Source organism: Scyliorhinus torazame, chromosome 18 (assembly GCF_047496885.1).
Source record: "Scyliorhinus torazame isolate Kashiwa2021f chromosome 18, sScyTor2.1, whole genome shotgun sequence".
NCBI lineage: Eukaryota > Metazoa > Chordata > Chondrichthyes > Carcharhiniformes > Scyliorhinidae > Scyliorhinus > Scyliorhinus torazame.
Genome location: NC_092724.1, coordinates 134,692,016 through 134,714,723, shown reverse-complemented (window position 1 = coordinate 134,714,723; position 22,708 = coordinate 134,692,016). Strand labels below are relative to the sequence as shown.

Sequence of the window (22,708 nt, the reverse complement as noted above, 5' to 3'; positions counted from 1 at the left end):
TTAACTACAACGTGACATGCTGAAAGATGGTTTAATAATTTTCAAAGCTACAGAAGGAAGGCCACACGACCCCCATCTCCGGAAAGACACTACATCTGAGCCCCTCCAGCCCAGCCCAAGATCCCCATCAGCACCCTGGAGGTACATGCACAGAGGTCACCCCCTTGCCCCTCCCACTCAGAGTCCATGCTACCAGGTTGGTCCTGCAATGGGGCAGGACCTGAAAGAGAGGGCATTTGGCAAGCCCATACAGAGCGTCATTCACTTTGGGATGGAGGGGAGCTTTGCCAGTGATTTTGGGGGGATTGCAATATTATTCTGAGATCAGATCGCCCATTTAAAAATAGCACCCCGATCTTGAGCAGCGGGTCCTGTCAGCCAATTTAGGCCCCGGCCCTTTCAAGGTCAGCACAAAATCCGCCCTCTGCAAAAGAGTTACTAAGCGGCATTGAGTCCCACCTCAGTAGCATTGCCAATGCCAGCAGGAAACACTCCTGTTCCCTGCTGGCGGCAAAATGTAACTTTTATTAGGATGAATTGATGCCAATGGGGCAAGGCAAAAGTGGGATGGGAATAGGACAGGGAGAGAAACAAAAGTTGCTTCGAGAGTAGGTATAAATAGGAAATGCAGAATCACTACCAATAGATTCTATGCAAAAATGAACACAAAATCGGGAGCAAGTATTTAAAAGTTTTCAACTCAATGTTGAGTCCAGGAGGATGTAACGTGTCCACCAATAGCTGAGGTACTGCTCCACTCACTTATGTTTTTAAAAAATACCCAAATCATTTTTTCCAATTAAGGGGCAATTTAGCATGGCCAATCCACCTAGCCTGCACACCTTTGGGTTGTCGGGGCGAAACTCACTCAAACAGGGGAAGAATGTGCAAACTCCACATGACCAGTGACCCAGAGCCGGGATCGAGCCTGGGACCTCGGTGCCATGAGGCCACAGTGCTAACTGCTCCATCACCGTGCTGCCCTCTGCTCCACTAGCTTATGTTGAGCATGTTTATAGTCTGTGGGTTTTATTTATCTTTGGGTGGCAGGTGTTGGAAATCATTCAGATTTTCTCATTCACACCTCCTCTATCGAGCAGCATGGTAGCATAGTGGGTAGCACTGGTGCTTCACAGCACCAGAGTCCCAGGTTTGATTCCTGGCTTGGGTCACTGCCTGTGCAGAGTCTGCACGTTCTCCCTGTGTCTGCGTGGGTTTCCTCCAGGTGCTCCAGCTTCCTCCCACAAGTCTCGAAAGACATGCTGTTAGGTGAATTGGACATTCTGAATTCTCCCTCTGTGCACCTGAACAGGTGCCGGAATGTGTCGACTAACTTCATTGCAGTGTTAATGTAAGCCTGCTTGAGACAATAAAGATAATAATTATTATTATCTAGGCATATCTTTTAGAAAAATAGAAACAGGGCCATTCAGCCCCTCAAACTGCTCCGTCATTCCATGAGATCGTGACTGATCAGTTGTTTGTTTCTTTACATGTCCCAATGCCACTCGCCTTTGACGTGTACCATCATTCTGTTTTGTGGTTTAATCTCTTCTGCCTTCCACCATATCACAGCACTCCCCCTCCAACCCGCACCTTCTCCCCCCCCCCCCCCCCCCCCCCCCCCCCCCCCCCCCCACCACTACCCGTTCCCTGCCTCTGCAATTGCTATAAACCTATTGCATCTCTAACATTTTTTGTTCGGTTTCTTTCTCCACAAATGCTGCCAGACCTGCAGAGTACGTCCAGCATTTCCCCTTTTTAATTTCAGATTTGCTGCCTCTGTAGCATTTGCTTTTGTATGAATCTAAAATAGTAGCTGATTGGGGACAAGATCTAGAATTCAACTTTGAACAAAGCAATAGCTACAACCTACCTCTCCGACCAGCTTTCAAAATGGACCTTTATTCTTTTCCATCAGCACAAGACCTTGGTGTCAGTAGAAATAAGTCGAATGAAAGGGTGTAGAAAAGTCTGCAGAAAGAGAGATTCATGGTTTGCTGGCCAAAATTAAAACTTCCCTAACCATAATCACAGTAAAATATATTTTGTGCAGAGGCAACCCCAAATGTTACAGTGCAGATAGGCCATTATCAATATATTTATTTACCCAATTACTACTGTGTGCAGCCCTTCACTGTCCTTCTTAATGTTAGAGCTCATCTGCCTTGCACTCCAAGCCATATAGGACTTGTCCAACCCACGGGCCAGATTGTAGCCTTTCCCTATGTGGCCTCCAGAACCATTGTTTGAAATACTTTTAAGACGGGTTAGTGAAGTTGACGGTTTCTAAACCTGGGAAAGAAACAGGATGAGATTTGCGGAGCAGCGAACATCAGCAGCTGTGATTATGTGGAGATAGAGAGGCTGTGGGGCCTCTATCCGCCAGGCGTTCCCCTGCTCTCTCCTCCCTTTCAGCCAGCTCTTGCCGTTTTCCCCCAGCTTCCACTGCTCCAGCACCCCCCCCCCCCCCCCACCCAAGGCGAATAAGGGTCAGAGAGGGAGGGAGGGTGAGTGAGTGGGGAGGGTGGGTGAGTGAGTAATTTGTGCGTGTTTGTGTTTTCTTTCAATTCATTTTACGGGATGCGGGTGTCCTGTACACCCACAGTGCTGTTAGGGAGGATATTGGCCCAGCGACAGTGAAGGAATGGTGATATATTTCCAAGTTGGGATGGCGAGTGACTTGGAGGGGAACCTCCAAGTGGTGATGTTCTCAGGTATCTACTATCCTCGCCCTTCTAGATGGTAGCTGTCATAGATTTGGAAGGGGTGCTGCCTAAGGAGCCTTGATCAGTTCCAGTAGTGCATCTCGTAGATCGTGCACACTTCTGCCAATGTTAATCCATGGGAGGAATTGAATGTTTGTGTAAGGATACCAGTCAAGCAGGCTGCTTTGGCCTGGATGATGTCGAGCTTCTGGAGTGTTGTTGGAGCTGCATTCATCCAGGCAAGTGGAGCGTATTCCTTCACACTTCTGACTTGTGCCTTGTAGATAGTGAATAGGCTTTGGGGAGTAGGGTGGTAAGTTAACCCTAGCCTGTGACCTGCTCTTGTAGCCATAGTATTTATATGACTCTAGTCAATCATAACTCCCAAGATATTGGCAGTGGGGGTTTCAGCAATGGTATTGCCATTGAATATTAAGAGGCGATGGTTAGATTCTCTCTTGTTGGAGATGGTCATTGTCTGGCACTTGTATGGCGCAAATGTTACTTGTCAGCCCAAGCCTGGATATTGTCCAGCTCTTACATTTGGAAATGGACTATTTCAGTATCTGAGGAGTCGTGAATGGTGCTGAACATTGCGCAGTCATCAGCGAACATCCCCACTTCTGACCTTATGATGGAAGGGAGGTCATTGTTAAAGCCGCTGAAGATGGTTAGGCCAAGGCCACTACCCTGAGGAGCTCCTGCAGTGATGTCCTGGGTCTGAGATGATTGACCTCCAACCATCTTTCATTGTGCTAAGTATATGGAGGGTTTCCCCCCTGATTCCCATAGACTCCAGTTTTGCTCGGGCTCCTTGATGTCTGAGGGATGCGCGTGAGCACGCAGGTGTGTGGTGAGTGAGCGAGCACCTGGGATTGGGAGTGAGCCGATACTCACACTCTCACCCTTCCACACTCTAATACTCATTTTTATTTATTACACATTTAGAAAAATATATTAATTATTTAAACATTTTTTTCTACTCAGCAAGTTGTTTTTTTTCATACGTCAACTTTTTAAAAAAATATATATTTTTTAATGTTGTGCAAACCTTCTCTTTCCAAAATTTGTTCACGGACCCTAGAGTGAGAAAGAAATTGAAATCTGGCCCCTCAAGTAAATTGATTGAACAAACCTGATATAGAAGGTTAAAAACATGGAAAAATGCAGTCCTTAACAGCCTGCAAGTGAATGTGCTATTGATCTGTTCAGGTTGTACAGATTTTTACTTATATTTTCATTCATTTTTCTTCTTGCTTTTGTAATAGCTTTGACAGGCTCCGTGCACCTGGACTTTATTCTCGGTCTTTAGAGGGTTACCTGCATTACTAACCTTTTTGGCAAAAATTGAAGGGTCAACTTTTTCATGATTCATATTTTCAAGGAGTTGACATTCATGATTGATTTGGGCCCACACAACATGAAACAAAGACCGAAGCAAAATCTTGAGTAAAATCCAAAGTAAAAGTTGCTCCATCAACGAAAGTACAAAGTCAAAGGCTTACTTTCAATTATTGCCAATCATACATTTACAATTAAATCTAATAATTTATAAAACGGCATTTAAAAAGAGTCAAGGAGGCACAGCCATCTAACCAGCACATTTGAAGACTCGCTCCAAACATGAAAGTCATGAAATGCACTTCACCAATTTACATCATTTTACGGCATCCTAAACAATCCTAAACACCTCCGGGATTATATTTTGGTTCAGAAATCTTTGGGCTTTGATCCCTGAATTGACTTTTACAGGAGGTAACTAAAAAATGTGAAACTTTTATGCCAAAAATCATGCGTCAACTCTTGTGTGAGATCAACGTTTACACAGGAATATACGATACCTGTTTGACTCGTTAATACAACAATGACAAATTTGCCTCAGTACTTCTCTTTACTCATTTCAATGTTGTTCTTTTGACATACCAGTGATAATAACCGAGTGTTTAAAACCAGCCCACATGGTCAACAGAGAAAGAGTTCAACCGTGATGACACCTCCTCCAATCCATGTGAATGGAATGTTAAACCAAGAGGTGAGTTGGTGTTTGTGTCAGAATCTGGAATGCTGCCCACTCGGACGGAACATGTCAATTTCAAAACCACATTCCCAGAAACCCATAGAAGCACTCACGAGTACTTTAGGATTATGTTCCCAGATGTTATTTGGGCATGGCAGGAATTAATCTGTACGTCCTCCAAAAATACAAGAAATACCTTTTACTGATCAGGGCCTACAATTTCTCACGTCCACTAATTTAGTGTTGATGTATGAGTATGAAGTGGTTGCTATGACGGAAATATTGTTACCATGGTATTCTCCAGTTCATACTCGGGTCTACTTTCTTTCTAAAATTAGCAGGCAGTAAAATACACCTGTATATCACAAAGGAACATAGTGTCATGAATACACCGATTGGCTCAGAGAGCCGACTCCACTTTTTTTGTTATCCTTGCTTCCTCTTCTTTTTGAGGAACTTAATTTAATTCCTCTTTCTTGTGAGCACCTAGCTCAGCAAGCTTCTCTAAATTGCTACTTTTATTATGGATCCTACTCTGTAATAAAGTGACACAAGCAAGAGGCTACTTAAAGGTTGAAGATTTTAACTGTTCCATAACACATCTTCCTTCAGACAAATCAACAGGAGAGTCTGGTGAGCTTTAGTGAGATGAGCAGTGCCAGTAGCCATTTAAACTCGTCACCTGACAGCAGTGAAAATTTTGCAGACAATCGACACACCCAAACAGAGTTCCTCAAAGGTATGTAGACTTGATGTAGAATTTTGTAGCCATGATGTTTTTTGGACTACTCCTTCATGGTTGAACCAAGTGAATGGTTCTCTCACTGGGGCAATGTTGCAAGATGGTCGAATGCAGAGATGGAGAGGGTTGGCATCTAGCAACCTCTCCCTTTCCTCTGGGTACCTGGTGCCCTGACTCAGTTGAAGGATGAAAAGGATTATACAGATCGTCCTCTATTCCTACCACAAGATGTCAGCAGGGAGCAGCAAAGAGTGGGAGGGAGGACTATTATGAGCTACCCACCTCTGATAGTACATGTGGACGTTTCTATCGGGCTCCCAATCAGCAGGAGTCTCAATCACCTGCCCCTTGATTGTCCCACCTCAATTAAGCAATGACAGGCTGCAATGCTTGGAAAACTGACAGGTTTGCCTGCCTTCTTGCCTGGGGCGTCAGTGGCAGTTCAATTAGAAGAGGGTTGGTGGCAGAACTTGCTGGGGCAGCATTAGCAAGATGGCCAAATGCAAAGAAGGAGGCATCTGGCAACTCGCGCTCTCCTGTCGGCACTTCATGGTGGGTCCCTCGATGTTGATTCTTCTTCCTTGATGGAATTATTTAATATTCGGAAGACTTCTACCCCTTTTCTTTTTGGCTCCATTTCCTTTCTGATGATGCAGTGCCACATGGTTTAATTTTGCAAGATGGCAGAAGCTGGCTCTCGCCATTGTGCAAGATTCTGCTTGGAACCTGCCAGTGTAAGAAATCTTGCCCTTAACCTCTCCCAGCCGGAATTGCCCTGAAGGAAAGTCCAACTCATTATCTCTCCAAATATTGCTACCCCTTGCATTACGAATGTCATGTACTTTAAGAGTAAATTGTAAATATTGCCTTGACAAGCATGTCACCATGTGTCTCCAACAGATTAAATCTCAAAGCCTGATTCATATTGTCCTACCATTGTCGTTTTATGTATTTTATATCCTGCTTTAATGAAATAATTAAACAAATTCCATTTTTAATAGAACGCAAGAAGATGTTGACAGGCACCAAGAACATTGCAGTCAAAGCAGCGAGGCGACGCTCAAAAGTTCTGGAAAGTGACAACAGGCTACACATTCTGGAGCCCATGAAGGAGAAAACGAGTATTTCCCTGCATTCGATGAAGGAAAATGAAGAATCATTTTATAGAGGCATTCCTGGGCCCTCACTGACGCTGTACAGGCACCAGCAAGGTCAAGTTATGAAGCATGCAGTGAGTGAGGACAATCTATCCACCAGTACTGGTGAGATGATCAGCCATGTACAACATAACAAGGAAGAACCTCCCAATGGGTGGTCTCAATCTTATAAAAAGGAAAACAAAAAGACCAGTAGAAAAGAGGAGACATTAGAAACCAAGCGGAAGAAAAGAAGATCAAGGTCTTTTGAAGTCAATGGTCAAGGGGTTGGTATTTTGTTTTTTGCAGGAGTGAAATAAAATATATTCTTTACTCTTGTTTTCTGATTACAAATTTGTTGGTTCAAAACTTCTGGCTCAAATGAAATGCCATCAATAATAATTTAAATAGATTAGTGTCTGGGACAGAAATATGATGTCTTGACAGAAATACACCCTTTCAACATTTAGTGTTAGGTATTACCAACCCATTAGGGAATCTCTGTGATACAATTGGCATCAATCTCTGTTTGGTTCGACCACTTAAGGGTTGAATTTTTTTTGTGAGGTTGGATTTTTATTTGAGTTATGTTGTAAACTGAATAAACTCTGTGAAATCCACATTTCAGCATCACCATTTAACATTCTGAATGTAGACACTGTTTAGTGCATTTCCATAGCAACAATGCCAATCTGCGATTGGTGTTCAAATAGTCCGCTGTGTGTAAAAATACCAGACACTTTTCAGTCTCTCAATGGAACCCAGAGTTGTCAGTGAATTCACTCATATTTCATATACAATGCTGCAAAGAAAGATAATTTGATTTTTAAGATAATTGTGAGGACAATAAATTTATGTCACCATGTGTCTCCAACAGATTAAATCTCAAAGCCTGATTCATATTGTCCTACCATTGTCTTTTTATGTATTTTATATCCTGCTTTAATGCAATTTTTCATTGTTTACCATTTGTAAAAACCTGATTTTCTTACTATGTTCCCAGTTACCCCATCCTAAGAATGTTTCATCCCGATTCCAGCCATTGGAGAGTATTTCAGATAATAGATTTAATGTGAATGGCCAATCTCAGTTACGGACACATGGAAAACCAACACATGCACCCGGGAAAGTAAAATTCCCAATCAGCCATTATGCAGGTGAGTGCGACATTCACCGTGAGGATAGGCACAAAACCAGCCTTGACATAAGCAAAATACGGCAGATATTGGAATCTGAAACAAGAATAGAGGATGCAGGGAAAACTCAGCAGGTCTGGCAGCGTCTGTAAGGAGAGAAAATAGAGTTAACGTTTCGAGTCCTCTTGGCTCTTCGTCAGAACTAAAGAGAGGGAGAATGTGTTAGATATTAAACTGCAGCTGTGAGAGATTGCAATAAAAAGTAGCGACTTTAAGAACAAAAAACGGATGGCCTGCAGTCCCAAGGGCTGCAACGTGCCCAACCAAAAGATGAGATGCTACTCGTCTAGCTAGCGCCTGGGGCATTGCAGCAGACGCAAGGATGGACAAGTGGGAATGAGAGCAAGGTGCTGAGTTAAAATGGCAAACAACAGGAAAGTTGGGATCATGCTTGCTGCTGAATGAAAGTGTTCCGCAAAGCAGTCACCCAATCTGCGTTTGTAATAATAATCTTTATTAGTGTCACAAGTAGGCTTACATTAACACTGCAATGAAGTTACTGTGAAAAACTCCTAGTGACCACACTACTGTGCCTGTTCAGGTACACTGAGAGAGAAGTCAGAATGTCCAATTCACCAAAGAAGCACCTCTTTCGGGACTTGTGGGAGGAAACCGGAGCACCCGGAGGAAACCCACGCAGACAGAGACAGAACATGCAGACTCTGCACAGACAAGTCACCCAAGCAGCACGGTAGCATTGTGGATAGCACAATTTCTTCACAGCTCCAGGGTCCCAGGTTTGATTCTGACTTGGGTCACTGTCTGTGCGGAGTCTGCACGTCCTCCCCGTGTGTGCGTGGGTTTCCTCCGGGTGCTCCGGTTTCCTCCCACAGTCCAAATATGTGCAGGTTGGGTGGATTGGCCATGATAAATTGCCCTCAGTGTCCAAAATTTCCCTTAGTGTTGGGTGGGGTTGCTGGGTTGTGGGGATAGGGTGGAGGTGTTGACCTTGGGTAGGGTGCTCTTTCCAAGAGCCGGTGCAGACTCGATGGGTCGAATGGCCTCCTTCTGCACTGTAAATTCTATGATGATAATCTGTGAAGCCAGGAATCGAACCCGTCGAGTTGTGACCTTGTCGTGTTTCCCATTCCAGGGAAAATGGTGTCCATCAGGAATCGGCAGCTATGTTTAAAATTGCTGCCCCACAAAACTCCACTTTGGATCTCCCAGTCAGCGTTAGGAAGGGAAGATTCAGCCAAACATTTGCATATAAAATGCTATCTTCTGCAATATGTTATTTTATGGAAATTATACAAAAGTTGACTTAAACCAAAAATATATTTTAGCAGTTCTTCCAGTAGCTATCCACTACATTGTCATACATTTTTTTCAATGTTATTTCGCATTCGTGTGTACAACTAAAATAGGTTGCCTGTCTGTATTGTTTTGTGTAGGAGAGAGTGACCTACAGATGTTGGAGGTAGTCAGCACACCACCCAGCACCATCTATCAGAGAAATGCCAATGGGAGAGGGATGGCTGTACAGAAGAAAGTCCGAGGTGAGAATAGAAAGTTTTGTGGGATCACTAAACTAAGTAACCAATAGAAATACCATATATTTATGGTATTTATACCATATATTTATACCATATAGAAATGCAGCAACTGCTTTGTAAACAAATTGGTATTATTTTGTTAGCTTAATTGAGGAGAAATTAGTCCAGGTCATGTACTGAATGTACAATTCTGTAGATGTTGCAAACTGAAAGCAAATGTTTGGAAATCACTTAATAATAAGAGGTCGTACCTTGGACGTTTTATTTGGTTTGATTGGATTTAGATTGGATTTGATTTATTGTCACGTGTACCAAGGTACAGTAAAAAAAAGTACTGTTCTGCATACAGTCCATACATAAATACACAATGTAAATACATACACACAGGCATCAGGTGAAGCATACAGAGTGTAGTCCTGCTCAGTAGAGAAGATGTGTGAAGAGATCAGTTCAGTCCATAAGAGAGTCATTCAAGAGTCTGGTAACAGCAGGGAAGAAGCTGTTTTTGAACCTGTTAGTACGTGTTCTCAGACTTTTGTAACTCCTGCCAGATGGAAGAGGTTGGAAGAGAGAATAACCTGGGTAAGACGGGTCTTTGATTATTCTGCACACATTTCCAAAGCAGTTTGAGGTGTAGACAGAGGCAATGGATGGGAGGCAGGTTTGTGTGATGGACTGGGCTGTGTTCACGACTCTCTGAAGTTTCTTACCGTCTTGGGCCAAGCAGTTGCCGTACCAGGCTGTGATGCACCCAGATAGGATACTTTCTATGGTGCATCTGTAAAACGTTGGTAAGAGTCAATGTGGACATGCCAAATTTCCTTAGTTTTCTCAGGAAATATAGGCGCTGTTGTGCTTTTTTGGTTGTAGCACTGACGTGGGTGGACCAGGACAGATTGTTGGTGATCTGCACACCTAGGAATTTGAAGCTCTCAACAATCTCCACCGTGGCACCATTGATCCAGAAAGGTGTGTACGGTACTCCGCTTCCTGAAGTCAATGACCAGCTCCATAGTTTTGGTGATGTTGAGGGACCCACTGTTACTCTCTGAACAACTACCTGCTGGTAGTGCCTCAACTGATGTTGAGGAAGAGATTATTGTTGTTACACCACGCCACTCGGTGCTCTATCTCCCACCTGTACTCTGACTCATCGTTATTTGAGATCTGATCCACTACGGCGTGTCATCAGCAAACTTGTAGTTGGAGTTGGAACCAAATTTTGCCACGCAGTCGTGTGTGTGATGTTTTGTAAGCTATATTGTGATATTGGATAAGAAATTGGTCCTAGAATGAAAAACAGCAGGTCCTGGTCAGGAGAGCAACAGGACCTAATTAGGAGACAAAGAGGAATAAAAGCAGGTAGTTGTTAGGGTAATAACACTGGCTCCTAGTTGAGGGACTGCCAGCGGGTCCAAGTTTAGGGAGTGACAGCAGGTGTTTTTTCACGGAGATACGTTTGGTCCTAGTTAGAGGAGGAAGAGCAGGTCCTGGTTGGGATAATGGCAAGGAGAATAGAAGTCCTAGTTGTGGCCTGGTGCCTTAGGATTAAAATTCCACTTAGCTCCAATTTATATTGCTGACTTCACTCTGAAGCTCTGTGCAAACTAGGCAAATTTGCAAACAATACTAAACTGAGTTTGAAATCTGAGGAGCAGCCATAGAACTCCAGAAATAGATAAGATGGGTGTTTGGGCAGAACAATTACATTGAGATGGTTATGGGAGAAGCTGAAAGATTTGAGAAGCTAAAGGTGATACTGAATATTAAAATTCAATTTATGAAGAAAGATTAACTGGTTACTCATCTTATTGCTGGTTGTGGAATTTTGCTGTGTGTGCATTGGCTTTTGTGTTTGTCAATGTAACAGTGAGTGCAGTTTAGAAAGTAATTAATTAGCTGCAAAGTTCTATTTATTTTGTTTGGAAGAGAGGGGATTTCAAAGTGATTTCACTGTAGGTTTCAGGTTAGAAAAGAAACCAACAAAATAAATTTTAGAAAATTATTCACCATGGTGGAGCACTCAAAACATCAGGGGATACAAATTGACAATGAGGAGTCGTGATCAAGAAGGGAAATTAAATGGAACTGTCTCATCCAAATGAGAATAGGGTGAAAGGAGGTAGTCGAAGTGAACAAAATAAATGGGTTCCAAGACAAATCACCTGGCTTCTGAGAGAGGATCAAGGGACAGATATGACAAAAGGGAGATTGGTGAGGTTGGTCGCTAAAGGATAATCTTGTGGACCGTAAGAACCTTTGTCTACTAAAAATTCATATGCAATTACCTAACCACAACACACTTATCTGAAGTAATCCATCAATACAGATGACTGAGCACTGCTGTCCCAATTTAATAATTACTAATACAGGCCTTGAAGCTGCCTCCTGTTGAACAACAAAAAATAGAGCTTAAGCAAGTTATTTTCAGTTGTCAGTAAAACACCTGAAGATAAATAAAAGCGTTGCATTCTGCCCAGGAGGTAAGAAAAAAGATGTGTATCTTTCTCCGCTTGCAACCAGAGCAACTGATGGACGTTCAATCAGAGGTGCACTGCCAGTTAAAAAGAATTGCATTGAGAAAGAAGAGCCTTTCACATTCTCAGAATGTCCCAGAGCTCTTCACAGCGAATTAATTACTTTCTAAACTGCACTCACTGTGACATTGACAAACACAAATGCCAATGCACACACAGCAAAATTCCACAACCAGCAATAAGATGAGTAACCGGTTAACCTTTTTTGGTGGATGGTGCTGCCTGATCAGGTTGTCAGTGAATTTCCTGCTTTTCTTCAAATGTTGCAGTAGGATCTGAACAGACAGAAAGGGCTTTTAGTTAATGTCTCATCAAAAGGTACCACCAGCTCTAAAACTACAACAACTCCCTCAATATTGCACTAAATTGAATGAAGTTCTCTAGCCCTGAAGTGTGAGATGTGGTTTCGAGAGGAAGTAGCTGGGAAGGTTTCTGGGAGGGTGGAGAGGGGTAGTTGGCTGATGGTGACTAGGGATAGGGCTGGGGCCCTTTGGGGCGGGGCCAGGATTATTGATTAAGATTGACAGGAGGGGAGGGGGGATGGTGAGAGACCTCAGGTCCATATGGTAATGTGGAACGTACGCAAGTTGGAGGGGGCCAGTGAAGAGAGCGAGAGTTTTCTTGCATTTGAAGAGCTTGAAAGCTAACATGGTGCTGCTGCAAGAAACCCACTTAAGGGTGAAGGACCAGGAAAGGCTTTGGAAGGGCTGGGTAATTCAGGTGTTTGGGCTTTGATAGTAGGGCCCGGGGGTAGTGAGAATACGGTTTCAGATGGAGCCCGTGATGGCTGACCAGCGGGGCAGGTACGTTATGGTAACGGGCCCTTTGAAGGAGAGGATGGTGGTGTTGGTTAGCATGTACGTCCCAAATTGGGATGACGTAGTGTTTATGAAGAGGATGTTGGCTGCCATAGCAATTTGGATCTGCACCAGTTAACACTGGGGGCGGAGCTTGAATACAGTGCTGAATGCAAAGGTGGATTGGGCCAAGCCATGTTTGCTGACCCCCTCGGGGAAGGGGTTGGGGGAAGAAGGCGTTGGCTGCATTTATGAAGGAGATGGGGGGGAACGGATCCGTGGAGGTTTCTGCATCCGCTAGACAGGGAGTATTCCTTTTTGTTGGTGCATAATGTGTATTCAATGATTTACTTTTTTATCACGGGGAAGTTGTTGTTAGGGGTGTGGAAAGTGGAATTTTCGGCGATTGTTATCCCAGACCATGCTCCGCATTTGGTGGTGAGGTCCTGGAGAAAGGATCGCCATAGAGGCCAGCGTGGAGTTTGGATCTGGGGCTGATGGCGGACTCGAATTTTTATGCAAAGATGGGAAAGGTGATTGAAGATTATGTGGGATTGAATAGGAATGGGGAGATTTCGCCATCAGTGGATGGGAGGGGTGGGGGTGATGGAAATGAAGGGCTTCTTTTTAGAAGGGCAGTTTGCAAGAGTTGGGCGAGAAGTTTGCAGGTGCCGGGTTTTGCAAAGAAGGTTTTCCTGATTTTTCCGGTTGCACCGCTCTCCTTGTTGTTGGAGGGGGTGCTGTCAGTGATGGGGCTGAAGTGGGGGATTAAGACCAAGTGGGAGGAGGAGCTGGTGTTGGCGCTTGAGGAGGGATTGTGGTGTGAGGTGCTGTGGAGGGTGAGTGCCTCAACCTTGTGCGTCAGGTGGTACATAGAGCACACCTGACGGAGTCGAGGATGAGCTGATTGTTTGAGAGGGTGGAGGAGGGGTCCAGCCAACCATGTACATCAGTTCTGGTCCTGCCCAAAGTTGGAGAAATTTTGGACGTCGTTCTTCAGCCCCATGTCAGCGGTCTTGCACGTGGATTTGGAACCCAGTCCACTGGGGGCCATATTTGGGTGTCGGAATTGCCAGAGCTGCAGATGGGAATGGGGCAGATGTTTTAGCCTTCACCTCACGGATTGCTCGCAGGCGGGTCCTGTTGGGGTGGAGGACAACTTCTCCACCTTGTGCTTTGGTGTGGCTGGGGGATCGGATTGAGTTTTTGTATTTGGAGAAGGTCAATTTTGATTTGAGGGGGGGGCGAATGAACGGTTCCACAAGAGATGGGGTTTGTTTATAATACATTTTAAAGAGTTGGTCACTGTCAGCTGTTCGGTGGGGGGGGCAAAGTGGGGCTTCAGGTTCAGGTTATTGAGGGGTGATGGGGAGGGATTTGGGGTCTTTGTTGTTTTTGCTTTGTTGTGTTGTACACTTAAAATGTTAACATATTAAAAACCTGAAGAGAAATATTTTCAAAAAGAAAGTTGGATGTGAGTCCACAATGCTCGGACTCCGAAACAGGAGCGCTCTCAACTGAGCAAGCTGACAGTGAAAAGGGTGTCGATGGTTTGAAGTTTGTTTTCTTCTTGGTGTCGGTAGAGTGTTTGTTGGGGAGAGGAAGCCGACTGTATTGGTGTTCAAATGATCTGTAATTGAAATAAATACTTACAGAGCATTTTGTTTTCAAATATAGGTCCGACGGCTGTGACATCAGATGTGACTAGCTCAATCTCTATGCTCAATCAGCCTGGAAACTTCAAGAAATCTCTGAACCGTAACCCTCTGCCACATTTTAATTACACAGTGACAAATGGAAAGAATGAGGTCAGAGCTAGGAAACACTAATTCAGTGACAGACAAAACTTTGTACGTTGCCTGTATTGAAAACTCGCAAGACATTGTGGTTTCATCTGGAGGAAAGGGGAACAAATGCAGTCTTCACTGGTTGGATAAGATGTACTGTCTACAAAGCAGAAGAGAAAATGAGACAAAACCATAGGTGGTATCGCAAAAATGAGATCACATATTCTGTTAATGTATCTTTTAAGTATGTAAATCAACGGATCAACACACTTTTGTTTCATATATATTTTAAGAAAAGGGACTGTTCTGTGTTTTGTTTTTATTCAAAATAAGTAAAGGAACCCCAAGCTGTACAACATTTAGCCTTGACCTAGAAAAAGAACTTGCTGCCAATTGCTACAATTAATGGACACAGATTTTTCTCCATTGGCATTAGTGCAACATTAGTCCGCAATTATGGACTGCAACATCCACCTAAAGGAATCAAACTGCTAAAGCATTCTTCATTCTTTGAAATAATCAATGTAGTCAAGAAATACATTGGCATTATAATATACAGAAGTTAACCAAATGTTTCATTTTTTTAAACTAGAGTCTGTGACTTTGTGAATGTTCCTTTTTTAAACAAGTGCCCAATTGATGCCTGAACCTTGTTCCATTTAGCTAGAGAACTAGCACTCAGATCCGACTTCAAGTAGATTCAAGAGGTTATTGTGTCTTAGACCAAAAGATAAATTCATTAAAATAACAAAAAATACTGCAAATACTTTGGCCAGGCAGCATCTGTGTAGAGAGAAACCGAGTTAATCTTCGGATCGATGACCTTTCATCGTCATCAGTTCTGATGAAAGCTCATCAACCTCAAATGTTGGTCTGAGATTTCATCCCTGAGGCAGGTAGTGGGAGTTTGGAAAGTTCCTAGCTCGGCCCACCCACCTCGCCATAAAGGTGCCCACTGGGGAGAGCGGGTGTGGGCTGGAGTTGGTCCAGCCAACCCAGGAAAGATTTGGAGGCAGCATGTTTAAAAGACCCACCTCGGTGCAATGGGACTTTGTCCCAGTTAACATAGAAACACCAAGGCCCTCCAGCCCTCACACCACCTCCTACTCTAAATACTGCCCATGCCACATCCATGGCACCTCATGCCCCCACCTACCCCCAAGCCACCTCATGTCCTCATGCCAAGCTTTGCCCTTCCACCCACCCATAGCCCCCAATGACACCTATTCCAAACTGCTTCTCCACCCACCCCATGGTCACCCAATTCCAATGGTCTCTCATGACCCCCCATAAGAAACTATTGCGCTTTCAAGCCCATTGACACACTCTACATACTCCAGGGCTAATGAACCTTACAGTGACAGTAGGATGTGTAAATAAAACTTGTAAATAGGTAATTAATTCATATCTTTCCCTTATGTTGAAAAAAAAGTCAGTTTGCTACAAGCTACTAATACTGTCAATTATCCAGACCCAGATTTGACAGCAGAGATCAGAGAAGCTGATCTGTCAATTTTGGTTGTCCAGGCATTATTAACATAGAACATACAGTGCAGAAGGAGGCCATTCGGCCCATCGAGTCTGCACCGACCCACTTAAGCTCTCACTTCCACCCTATCCCCGCAACCCAATAACCCCTCCTAACCTTTTTGGTCACTAAGGGCAATTTATCATGGCCAATCCACCCAACCTGCACGTCTTTGGACTGTGGGAGGAAACCGGAGCACCCGGAGGAAACCCACGCAGACACGGGGAGAACGTGCAGACTCCGCACAGACAGTGACCCAGCGGGGAATCGAACCTGGGACCCTGGCACTGTGAAGCCACAGTGCTATCCGTGCTGCCCATATTGTCCCCTTGTAATCTATTGTCCTGAAGTCCTGAAGAATCAATTGTTTGAGGTGGCAGGGATGGGATGGCCATTGTCATAAGATTACACAAGGTACTGGTACATTACTCTCTAATAGTTTCACAGGAAAGTACAGTTATGTGGCCTGAATTGGACTATGGTCTTTTTATACATCAGTTTTTTGCCTCAATCAACAGCCTGTGGGGACATTGACTTACCAAATTAGGATTTGAAAGTAGGCGTAAAACACTCAAACTCATAACCTTTATGTTTGGACTAAGTTGTTGGTCTACTTGAGCAACTTGGATCCCTGCACTTGAATTTTCCTTTGTTTTCACTAAGCAGTGAAACCAAAGTAACTTTCAAGCTGAATGAATAGAAACAAGCATTAAAATGTAAACAGCAAAATCATTCCACACTGAAACTGTAATATTTAAATAGCGTAAAATCTTACATTCATACTTTAATATGTTGGCATCAACCTCACAATTAATCTCTACTGTTTTCCATTTTTGAGGTCCAACCAATCTAGGTCCACAAAGAGATATGACATTTGGATTGAAAGTTTGAAACGCTCCATGTACTCAGATTTCAATTCGTTTTACCGTTTTGATTATATATCAGTGCAACCACCAGCAATTGAAGGACTCCTTTGCCTTACGAAAGTAAATCATCTGATTTTAAGCCGCATGGAAATAAGACAAGTAAAACTGGCCCTCTTCTTGATGAATTACTCTAAAATCCACTGTCAATAAATAACCTGTCCAGGACTGAGATTGTGTCTTAAACACTAGTGCGGTGTAACCCAACATGAGAGGGCTGGAAATGGAGGCTCTGTTTCAAAAATACATGATCATTCGTACAAAGCATCAATTTCCTGGGGGGGGGGTGGGGAACAGTTGGGGTCACAGAATTAGGCAAGACATTGTTAATATTGCTTGAGAAGGTGATGAAATGAAATGAAAATCGCTTATTGTCACAAGTAGGCTGCAAATGAAGTTACTGTGAAAAGCCCCTAGTCTCCACATTCCGGCGCCTGTTCGGGGAGGCTGGTACGGGAAGCTGGATGGGAAGCTGTACATCTGCATTCTATCCAATCAGTAGCCTAGCAGACATTCAACTTAGTCAATGAAGCAAGGAGTTGAGTGTGAAACCACCTCACCTTGCCCCCCCCCCCCCCCCCCCCACACCCCCTTCACCCTACTGTAACTTTTAAGTTTGAAGTAGGGTGTTGAGCCATCTGGATCCTTGGATTTGTTCTATTTTTAATTGTTCCTCGCTGAGCGATGGAACCAAAATACCACAGCAAAACGTCCAGGGAAGGTTTTTTCTGCAACCAATTCAATCTGTAAGCAAAATATTTTTATAATCCATCATTCCTTTTATGTTTAGTAAAAATATAATATTCTCCATATTTGACATGTCAGGAAATCTTACAAAACTATTACATGCTTTTTGGACATTGTTGCACCAACTCACAAGTCGAAGCTTCATCCTTAGTTCCATGAGAAACTGTTTCAACATGTCACTGCATGCCTCCTGTGGGTATTGTTTCAACAAGGCAAAATTCAGTTGTTCTGAATAGTTGGAACATTAACATGAAACAATGTGAATAATACTCCCAGAGCCAATGCCACTGTTCTATATATACTAAATTTGCATGTTTGGATATTGTATAGTAGTGAATATTATATATTTTATTATTAAATCAGTGTCTATGGCAGTGTCAGACTCTGTGGACTAGCCACTGATCATTTTAACCACATGTCTCAATTTTTGTGGGAAATGCTCTGCATACACTCCCACAATAAATGTACTTTGCAGATGTGTATTTACGTAACAAGTGTCCATTACCATTTAGTAACCAAGGACGTAAAGCACTCAGAATAATCAAAAACACTTACAAACCTTTTTGCATTGCTATTTTAACCAACTAATGGACAAAAAGGTTAAAGTACCTCTGCATACACCGTGTGCATACGAGTATTGAAATCACATGCCCTCTACTGTATCCATCGATTTTAATTAGTAATTGGAAATGGAGTTCGCCGCATTTGGATTTCTTATTCATCTTATATGGTTGGCATATAGGTCAATGCTGTTTTTTCCAAGTTATGGACACTATCAGAAGGCAGGGTTCGGGGCTCAATTACTCTCTCTGAGCTTGCAGACTACAGTACAAATTGTTTCTAGCCCAACGTGTTCCTGTGTTTTATTTGTTTCTTAAGATACTTGCCATGATTGTTTTTTTACAATTCTAAACAAAGGATTTTCACTGTAGCTCAATTTCATTTTGAATTAGCAACAAAATGGGTGTAAGTGAGCAACAAGCACTCTCCTAGAAAAACCTCCTGAGTGAGTTAACTTTTAGAATATAGCATATTTGTATTACTAGATGGAATGTATAATGCTGTAATATTTAGCTTATCGAATGGGTGCCTTTTTCATGGCTAAAGATCTGTTTTAATAATTATGACTAGTATGTTAATTATACCGTGGGATGACATGGTGACACAGTGGTTAGCACTGCTGCCTCACAGCCCCAAGGACCCGGGTTTGATTCTGACCTTGGGTCACTTGTCTGTGTGGAGTTTGCATATTCTCCCCGTGTCTGCGTGGATTTCCTTCAGGTGCTCCGGTTTCCTCCCACTGTCCAAAGATGTGCAGGTTAGGTCGATGGGCTAAATTGCCCGATAGTGTCCATAGGTTACTTGGGGTTCCGGGGAGGGTGCTCTTTCAGAGGGTTGGTGCAAACTCGATGGCCTGAATGGCCTCCTGCACTGTAGGGATTCTGTACTTTCTAATCATTAATAGCTGATAGTTCATTTTTTTCTGATATGACTTGGGCAATGCCCATGAGCTTTAATATTCCTTTTTATTGATTCCTGATGACAAATTACCAGCACTCTGAAGGAACTATCCAATCAATCCATCATGGTTGAGTTAATAGTGCAGGAGCTGGAGCGATTTTCTGACAATCAATCTTTGATCACATAAATATTGGAACAACTTAATACACAATTGTCTGCAATTCGTAATAAACATTTACATATTTTGTAATATCTAATCGCCACTATGAAGTAGCATTGTTGGCAATACAAGAGGATATGTTAAGATGCCCTGGGACAGATTGAGTGCCTGTGGATATTTAATTTACAGCAGTGCATATGGTAAAGAACTACTTCTGTTTATTATTCCTTTGTCTGTTTCATATTTGCCTTGGAGATTTGTCCTCCATGAATATACAGTGCTTAAAAATTACTTAATGTGGTACAATTAGGAACATTGTCAAGAATTTTGTTACTTAAGTTATGGATAAAGTCATTTTTTTCTAAGGTTATCTTTTGAAAATTTTGTACAATGAAATTCATATTTTCTGATGTAGAAGTACCTGTACTTTAATAGCGTATGAGTTTCCTGTGGAATCACTGTTGGATCATGGGTGTTTGATACAGTGTAATTTCGGAGTTAGATGCGGCGACTAGATGTTTTTCACAGTAACTTCATTTGAAGCCTACTTGTGACAATAAGCGATTTTCATTTCATTTCATTTCAAATATATTTGAAAATACTGATAATATGGAGATCTGTGAAGACAAATGATGAGTGAACTTTTCAGGTGTAAACACCATCTGAACTGGAAACTCCAAGAAACCTTACCTACAGCTTTGAATAAAAGGGGTCAGAAAGTTGAATACAAAGATACTATTTCCTATTACAAGGAAGCAATAAAGATATGTATAGCTTTTAAATGGAAACCCTCTTCCACAGACAAATACTGTATTTCCAGTATTTTCTATTTTTGATTTCTGGCAGTCACAGATCTTTTCCAACTTTAATTTTGCAGCATAATATGACTAATTAATTTCAAGTATTCTTTTTTTTTTCTAGTGTAAGAGGAATACTATCAAACTTAGCGCCCTCAGATATATTAATTATTTATTTTGGGGGTTTAAGTAACCCTTTATTTCCTCTTGCCACCACAAAATAAAAAATTTAATTTTAATATTAAAAAGCTAATTCTTATACAAAAATGATTGCATGTAATTAAGGAAAAATCTAGTCTCTCATTTTGTAATCATTGGACGCTTTGTTATATTATGGGCAAAAGTCAGATGTCCTCACTAACCATTCTCAACTTAAAATTGAATTTGAGTTAGATCACTCACCGATGAAGGAGCTGCGCTCTGAAAACCAGTGATTCCAAATAAACCTGTTGGACTTTAACTTTGTGTTGTAAGACTTCTTACTGTGCCCACCCCAGTTCAACACCAGCATCTTCACATCATGGCTAACCATTCTCAACCTAAAATTCCACTTGTGTTAGATAGTTGCCTGGAAAAGGGGAATTTTAAGGGATATGCGTAGTGAGCAGAGGAATGGGGTAAGTAGTTCATGGGAGGAGGGGGCGGGGGGGGGGGGGGGTAGGCGGGGTGGACACCAATGTGTTCAAAATGTGCTGCAACAATTCAAGTCAAAAATATACTGATGCTGGTTAGGAAAGATTAATCATTGAGAGTACTTTAAAAAAACCACCCCTTTCAACCCATTTCTGCAGTTCCCTATGAATGTCTGACAATTGCTTGGTTATTCAGTTCTTGAATTATAAAAAGAGATGTCTGAATATGGAGCAGTTTTCTGAATTCAGTAAAGTTATGCAGTGGAATGAGTAAATGGCAGAAAGACTGCTGTGCTTGCACTGAGAGCCTTTCACTCACCCTCCCTAGCTGTTGTGGCAGAGGTTAACACATACCCCCGAAGAGCAGATATGATATAACCTTCTGGAATACAATCTCTTGCTTCCTTTTAAAGCATTATGGATTTTTTTCTAAATATTTCCGGGAGCGGTACCTCTTAATGATCTCTAGGTTAAAGGGAAAGGGACAATAACATAATTAGGGATCTGAAACTTTACGAATGTCCCATTCCCTGCCTAACTTTAACACTATTGATAATCATACATTTTTCACCCTTTTGTTTGAGATTGAATGCCATTGATTTTAGTTTTCCAACCATTTGGATTTTTATTTTTTGATAGAGAACTTGCTAGGGGAAAGTTAAGAATGTTTATCATCCCTAATCTCATGTTTGTATTGTACACTAGATTTCTTGGCAATTTCCGAATAGGATGCATATTCTTCTGCAGTCTACGGTTCTGTGTACTAAAAATTGCTTGCCCATATATTATCCTGAGTAGATGGATAAATTTACAATGTATATGGTAATAGATTCATTCTAGTTAAACCATCTCTTGACCAACCACCTACAGAATCCTGCATCAGACCGATGATCTGAGAAAAAATATATATTGCAGCCCCACTCACTGTGAATACACAGGAAAAATACCTTGCAGTTAAGTATATATTGAAGTGTTGATTTTTTTTAACCTTGGCGTATTTATTTTCTGTATCTGATACAGTACAGAATGTGCACAATTTTATTTGTACTTTTTGAAAATGATTCAAAAATGAATAAAGTATTGTCAATTTTGAAAGTCTGATTGCTCAGCGTACTTTAATTTCCCGTAGGGTGAAGAAATGTGACCAATTAAATTAATCCGGAAAGACAGAGACCAAAGATTGTACTTCATTCAGTATTATTTTGACTCTATGGAACATGAGAGTGAAATTAATATATTAATTCAAAGTGCACAATATCCCTCCACAATTAGGGGCTGGCTAATAAAATTACACTGTAAATTTTCTCGTTTTTAAGCTTGCAATCTCCCACCACAATCACATTTTATTTTGTGAAATGTATTTAGTTCTCATGGGACGTGCAGCAGCAACGTGCCTGGAGATACTGCAAATGTTCAGAGAGGCTGTGGGGTGACGAGGTAGTGGTTTGTCTCAGTGGCCCGGGCTGGGCTGACACGGGCAGAGGGATTCAGGCGCCACTAGGGGACGCCGTGGGCTGCCGGCGGCGGCGGTGGAGAAGGAGGCGGCACCTCTTGTGCTGCTGCTGCTGCCCGGACACCGAGTCAGGGGAAGGAGGAGGGAAGATATCTGAGGGGCTCCGGCTGCGGGAGATGAGGCCGAGCTCGTCACCTCTTTGTGTCTTTCTGTCCGGTTTTAACCGAATACTGCCGAAGGTCGCGGATCATCCGGCGGACGCGTTTTTGCTGGAGCTCCTGAGGAAAGGGGTGGGGGCTCGACAGTGATAAACATCACCCCCTCAATCCGGGCTGTCAGAGTGCGAGGGATCCTCACCTCAACCTCCCTCCCTCCGGGCTGTCAGTGTGAGGGATCCTCACCTCAAATCCCCTCCCTCAGGGCTGTCAGTGTGAGGGATCCTCACCTCAAATCCCCTCCCTCAGGGCTGTCAGAGTGTGAGGGATCCTCACCTCAAGGCCCCCCCCCCCCCCCCCCCTCCGGGCTGTCAGTGTGAGGGATCCTCACCTCAAGCCGCCCCTCCCCCTCCCCCTCCCTCCGGGCTGTCAGAGT

General features: G+C 42.8%; 2 protein-coding genes across 4 annotated transcripts in view; both read left to right on the top strand.

Moving 5' to 3' along the window:
• The window catches only part of kif19 (kinesin family member 19), a 285,358-nt gene extending 264,697 nt beyond the window's left edge, over positions 1 to 20,661 (top strand). For both annotated transcript variants that reach the window (XM_072483431.1, XM_072483432.1), the window contains 6 exons: positions 4,635 to 4,740; positions 5,338 to 5,464; positions 6,469 to 6,890; positions 7,607 to 7,760; positions 9,194 to 9,298; positions 14,307 to 20,661. In XM_072483431.1, coding sequence (XP_072339532.1) covers positions 4,635 to 4,740; positions 5,338 to 5,464; positions 6,469 to 6,890; positions 7,607 to 7,760; positions 9,194 to 9,298; positions 14,307 to 14,458 — 1,066 coding nt within the window. In that variant the 3' untranslated portion in view covers positions 14,459 to 20,661. The remainder of the gene's footprint in view (positions 1 to 4,634; positions 4,741 to 5,337; positions 5,465 to 6,468; positions 6,891 to 7,606; positions 7,761 to 9,193; positions 9,299 to 14,306) is intronic.
• A 1,582-nt stretch (positions 20,662 to 22,243) lies between these two features.
• Positions 22,244 to 22,708, top strand: part of abca5 (ATP-binding cassette, sub-family A (ABC1), member 5) — a 186,891-nt gene continuing 186,426 nt past the window's right edge. For both annotated transcript variants that reach the window (XM_072483424.1, XM_072483422.1), the window contains exon 1: positions 22,244 to 22,407. In XM_072483424.1, coding sequence (XP_072339525.1) covers positions 22,294 to 22,407 — 114 coding nt within the window. In that variant the 5' untranslated portion in view covers positions 22,244 to 22,293. The remainder of the gene's footprint in view (positions 22,408 to 22,708) is intronic.